Source organism: Alligator sinensis, unplaced genomic scaffold (genome assembly GCF_000455745.1).
Source record: "Alligator sinensis unplaced genomic scaffold, ASM45574v1 scaffold1494_1, whole genome shotgun sequence".
Classification (NCBI taxonomy): Eukaryota; Metazoa; Chordata; order Crocodylia; family Alligatoridae; genus Alligator; species Alligator sinensis.
The window spans coordinates 317,814-324,008 of record NW_005842724.1 but is presented as its reverse complement, the minus strand read 5'-3'; the positions used below and the strand labels follow the sequence as shown (position 1 = coordinate 324,008).

At 42.5% G+C, this 6,195-nt stretch overlaps 1 protein-coding gene across 6 annotated transcripts in view; it reads right to left on the bottom strand.

Moving 5' to 3' along the window:
* ADGB (androglobin) overlaps positions 1–6,195 on the bottom strand; it is a 286,810-nt gene that overhangs the window by 54,170 nt on the left and 226,445 nt on the right. For all 6 annotated transcript variants that reach the window (XM_006034315.3, XM_025216304.1, XM_025216303.1 and 3 more), the window contains 2 exons: positions 3,465–3,652; positions 2,081–2,265 (listed from right to left, as the gene is read on the bottom strand). In XM_006034315.3, coding sequence (XP_006034377.2) covers positions 2,081–2,265; positions 3,465–3,652 — 373 coding nt within the window. The remainder of the gene's footprint in view (positions 1–2,080; positions 2,266–3,464; positions 3,653–6,195) is intronic.

The window sequence follows — 6,195 nt, the reverse complement described above, 5'->3', positions numbered from 1 at the left end:
CTTTCCCTGAATAAAATAGTTGTTGTTCCAGGAGAAAGGGGAAAATATTGCTTGTCAAGAGCTATTTCCTAGACTAAGACATAAATGCTTGTATTTTAATCATGTTACAGGGATGTAGGTTGTAGCTGTGTTGGTCTAAGGACATAGGCAGACAAGGTTCTTTGGGTGAATCTGATATTTTTTATTAGACCAACTTAAATAGTTGGAAAAAAAATATTAAGCAAGCTTTCGGGTTCAAAAACCCTTCATCAGGGTAAAGAAGTTTCAACAGTTGGTGTGTACTCTTCCTGGATGGAATGAAAAGTAAAGAAGCCAGAGGCTGTGCTGGTCTGCACACAAGACAGGCAGTCAATGAAGATGTAGATTGAGGAGTCATGGGTGAGAGAGAGGCTGGGTGGCGGGGGGGAGAAGGGGGATGAATAGTGGAGAAGTACCTGGGGAGTCAGATGTCAGGCAGGTTATAATGTGTCATAAATCCAATGTCTATATTTAGTTCATGATTTTTAGTATCCAGGAGGTTGATGAAGTGGAGTTAATAGGCTCATCTCTGGGAAGTGTTTTGTAAGAGTCCTTTGAGTATCAGGACTGAGAGATTGGAGAGAGTGGTCTTCTTGTGAGAAATGTGTCCCCACAGGTAATTGGGTATTCCTGTCTTTGATAGGAATAGTACCCCAGGTACTTCTTGAAGTGTGGGGCCTAAAACTTGACACAGTACTCCAGGTGAAGTCTCACCAGTGCCAAAAAGAGTGGAAGAATCACTTCCCTTGATTTCTAAGTGACAGTCCAGTTAATACAACCCAGTCTGCTATTGACGTTTTTTGCACCTGGATTGCAAGAAAACACTGCTGCAGCATATTCAGTTTAAAGTCTACTATAACTCCCAGGTCTTTCTCTGAAGTACTGTAAAGTAGTCAATCATTCCTTCTGTATTTGTGCATGCAGTTATTCTGTCCCATGTGAATAACACTGCACTTGTCCTTGATGAATCTCATCTGAATGATTGAGGACCATTTTTCTAGTCTATCCAGGTCATTCTGGATCCTAGCCCTGCTCTCCAAAACATCTATAATGACACCCAACTGGGTGTCAGCAGCATGTTTGCTAAGTATGCACTTAATTTAATTGTCCAAATCATTAATGAAGATACTGAACAATAGTGAACCCAGGACAGACCCCTGGGAAACCCCACTTGATACCTCCTCCCAACTAGACATATGATGACCCAAACAGTTATGTATCGACTTTACACTACTTTAATCTAGTATTTCATCTCTTGTTAATGAGAATGTCATGAGATAGTGTGTCAAAAGCCTTGCTAAAGTCAAAGTATATCACATCCACTGCTCTCCCCTACATCTACACAGCCTGCCACCTTATGATAGAAGGAAATCAGGTTGATCAGGTATGACTTGTTCTTGGTGAATCCATGCTGGCTGTTCCTCATCATTTTATTCTCCTCCTTATTCACTGTGCTCTGGGAAGCTTAACCTTTCTACCCAGGCAAGCCCCATCTCCTTGCTTACACTGCCATCAGGCACAATCAACTAATTTCTCCAAACAACCTTGCAAAATGGCTCCCAAACTAAACCTACATCACCAAGCCTGAAACATGCAGGCCTTCATATTTACCAGCACTAACAAACTCTCTCCCCATGCAGCCATGGCTTCTTGCTCCTCTCCCAGGCAGGACACCCACTCAGTCTCCCCTGTTTGCTGGCCTGCTCTCTGGTTCTGTCTCTTTGGCTCCTTATAACAAATGTGAACTGCTTTATTAACCAAACAGAAAATGAAGGCAAAAGTCACACACAAAAAATAAAGTTAGAAACAGCTCCTCTGTCAATTCAATCTTTACCTGTCTTTGTGGGCAATACATGCCCCCCTCCCCCATGTTTCAGATCCCCTTAGCAGAACAGAGAATGTAGAAGGGGACAAGAAAGTAAGGAAAATGATATAACTAACAAGTAAAAAAAAAAAATTAAGGAACAGTTTCTGTGATAGTGTTTAAGATCAGCCCTTATCCAAAGTTATTTTAGAGTGCTCTCACTGGGACCAAGTATAAAATACAAAATATAGTACTTACATTGAGAACTTAAAGGTCTTTCAGGACAGAAGAAATTAAATGCAGGGATGACTGCATGGCCCTTTCCAATGGTATTCACTATTTCTTCCTCATTATCCAGGACTTGTAGCTTAATGAATACATCTGATTTAGAGGTCTGTACCTGCACTGTGGCAATATGGGATGCTGTGACTTTTATGGCATACCTAAATAGGAGAAAATTCCATCAACATAAACTGCATTGGATACTTGGAATCGATTCAGTAAAGCAGCCAAATTCAGGTAAAACACTTAAATGAATGCTTCACCGAAAGCATATGCTTAAAGTGTTTGCTTAAAGGCTTTCTTGAAATGAAAGATTTAGCACATGATTAAACTGTTTTCATAATTGAAGCCCTAGAAAGCAAGCCTCAGCTTGAAGGTTACCACATGCTCTTAGTCAAATCACCAGATATCAACTAAGGTTTTAACAGGACTGCCAGAATTCCTTTTTGTAAATACTGTGAAAGTGGTAGCATAAACTAAAAAATAGCAATTGTGTATGTGCACCACCCTAAAGCAAAAACTTTTGTTTTTTGAAAAATGTCTTAAAATTCCGTTTTTTGAAAGTGTGTCAGCAACAGAAAACAAGAAGAATTTATTTGGTTATATTTCCATTTAATCTTCATCTTTGCAATTTAACTATTTGTACTTGTGGCTGATTCTGCCACCTTTGTTCATGCTAAATAACCTCATTGTTGATTTCAAGCTTTGTCATGAAATAGTCTACCCTGCCAAGAACAGATAGTACTGCTCTACCAAGAACAGGTATAAAGTTAGACCCTGACTGTGTAAAGCTTATGCAAGTGGTTTATCTTTAACTAGGTCAAGATGGCTGTAAAACAGCTTGGATACTTGTCTTCATAGAGTAATCATCGACTGGTTTAACTCAAATTGGGAAGAGGCTTCAAGTGAAGTTCACTCAGGATCTGACCTGGGTCTTATATTGTTCAGTATCTTAGTGACATAGAGAACATACACTTAATTTTATCCTCCATCTGAAAAATTATATTTTCCTAACTCAAACAGATATTATGAAGCTTAAATCATTAAAGTGGATAAGACTTTTTTGGATCCATACTATTAATAATATTATTTTGACATAATAAATTAAATATACTGTTCCTTCACAAAGGCACCCTTATCCACACTAAACTGGGCTAATATTTTAGAAAATGAAGCCCTTGATTGTGAATTGTGAATTTAAATCTGATTTAAATAAACATAATTTGCTTTAAAACCACCTTCTTCCTTCAGTTATTTTTCTAATTTTCTAATAAAAAAATTTCTATCAGAAAAAATTATATTAGAAATTTGTTCTACTTTCTATTAGTACTACTATAAAAATGACATGTTCAAAATTTACCTGAATATAATGTGCTTTCCATTAGGTATGTAATAGTCTTTTATTTCCTTAGTGGAATAAGAGTTGTTTACAGCATCACGAGAGAGTGAGGGGAGTGGGTTATATGAACCAATAAGACGGAGTCTCCATTTCCCAGCAGCCAGAGCTGAATCACCAGTCTGTGCTTCAGCCATAAATGTGTACCCTTTCTGGAAGAGATCAAATAAGATAACATGCCTTTTTTGCAGCTTGTGCTTCATTATGACCCCCGCTTCAGAATGAACATGTTTGATATTCAAGAAAGGTAAAAATAACACCACTGTGATTTAGTTTACTTCTACATTACCCTAATGTGTGACAAACTCCCGCATATCTTTTATCTGTTTAGGGTCTTTACACTGCTATAGTATGTTTTATACTGTTAGCACCTTTCTTGGAATACCAATAGCAACAAAAATTGTAAGCAATTCATTTCTTTCACACGTGTGTTCTCTCTTTCTGCTTTATCATAAATAGTCATGGCTAAGCTGGAAGCATAAGCAGATCCAGGATTTTAAAACAGAGGGTGCAGGAACAGTGAGCAGTGCTGCAGGGGTGGTTGCACTCTACTCCCATTTTGTTGGGGACAGAAATGGTTGCCAGTGGATTCCCCGGCCCTTCACTTGCTCCCAGGTTGGTGGGGAACACATGAAGGACGAGGCACCAACAGAGAACCTGCTTGCTGCTGCCATTGCTTGCTGCTGTCCCTTCTGAGTCCAGCTCCCCACGCAGCCTGGTTGGAATGAGGTTGGAACAGCTCTGGAGCTCCCCCTGTCCCACGTTAGCCAGAGGCAGCAACAGCGGTGGGTGGAGGATGGGAGAAACGGAAGGGAGAGGATGGGAGGTGCTGCTGAGTAAAGAGGGGAAGGAGAGTGGTGCTGAGAGGGGTGGGGGAGATTCTTGCCTCCTTTGGGGATTTAAAAAAAGTCCCTGGCTGTTATTCCCACAGCGGTGTCCAAAAGGTGGGTTGAGACTGTACCATCTCACCCCTCATAGATCCTCCCTTGGCTAAAAGAGGAGCTGAAGATTCTTTTAGAAGTGGAAAAGTTTATAAGGTGCATTTTTGAAAACTACAGTGATCTACATTTGCAGTAACATCCTCCAGCAGTTACACCATGTCATTGTCTTTGTTTGAGAGCAGTGACAATACCCAGTGATAGTGGTTCCATAAGACACACCCCATCTTAATACTAATGTAAAAGAAAGCAAGTTTCTAGAAAGCATTATTTCAACATTGACTTGAGACTCAGGCATTTCTGATAAGGATTTCTATTATAGGATAAATTAAAACAAATCTTGAATGGTAAAGTAACAAAGGTAAAGTATCCACTTTGTAAAAAGTGGATAAGAAGTAATGACAGGTGGAAAAGAGAAACAACTGATGAAAACCAAATAGGTGGTGGTACACAGGAATGAAAAGGTAGGGAAATAACTGGTGAAAGCAAAGGTGAGAAGGGTATAGATAGTAGGGCTGTACGAAACGGCTATGTCTCATTTCGAGTTTGGATTCGGCTGTTTTGGAGGACAGTGATTCATTTCGGTGTTTCAGATCACTGCTCCATTTCGATGTGGCTGAATCTGTTTCAGAGTTTCAACACTGTTTCGGAGATTCAGATCAGCCGGGGAGGGGCAGGCACAGCTGGGTGACTGCAGGTTCTCCCACAGCTCCTCTGGTGGGGAGAGCTGCAGGAGAAGCCCCCATGGCTGCTTTGCCCTGCCCAACCCCATCCCCTGCCTGGCTGGCCCCACCTAGTCCCGGCACCTTAAAAAAAAAAAAAAGCCCTGTACTCACCAGCTCTGGCAGTGGCAATCAGGGCACTGGGATTGGAAGGGACCTCAGGGACAGATTTGAAATGTTTCAGATGGTTTCGTTTCATTTTGGAGATGTTTTGGAGCCTTCCATTTAGTTTTGAAATTGGTGTTTTGGGTGTCGAAATGGGCCGAAACACCTCCAAAATGAAACAGCTGCCAAAATTTCACACAGCCCTAGTAGATAGTTCTGAAATATTAATCTAAGTGTAGCAACATACATTTCTGTTGTCTAGTCCAGGGCTGTCCAGCTTCTGGGCCACATATTCACAGGGACACATGCTTTCTTATTGAATAGGCAAACCACTCCCCCTCCCCTTGTCTCACGCAGTTTGGGCTGCCTGGTTCTGCTCCCAGCCACACACGCAGCTCACTGTGTCCCCCCTCACCACATGCAGACCAGGTAGCCTGGGTCTGCTCCCACACAGAAAGGCTATCTGGCTCCTGTCCCCCAGCTACACACAGGCGCGTCCAGATGAGCATGCATGTGCCTCTTGCCCCGTCTCAAACCCCTTTGAGGTGGGGCAAGAAGCATATGTGGGAATGAAAAAATGTTCCCCGTGCTGCAAGTCTGCAGCGCGGGAAGAAAATTAGACCCCTGGATATCCAGGGGTCTAAAAAAACTGGAATAAAAAAAAGTGGGGCAGGGCATGGTTCTGGACCGTGCCCGTAGGCAACCGGAGGCTGCGTCCTCCATGGAGATGCTCCGGCTGCCAGAGTGTCTCCATGGTTGGCCCCTCACCCTGGTGCTGAAACACGCGGCCCACCAGGCCATGTGTTCAACACCAGGGCTCCAATGATGGTGAGTAAGGGGTCAGGGGGGCTCGAGGAGGGGGGAGGGGACTATGGGAGGGACCCCTGCGGGCCCCACCTGCCCTCCCAATCCCTGCCCTGCTCCTCCCCC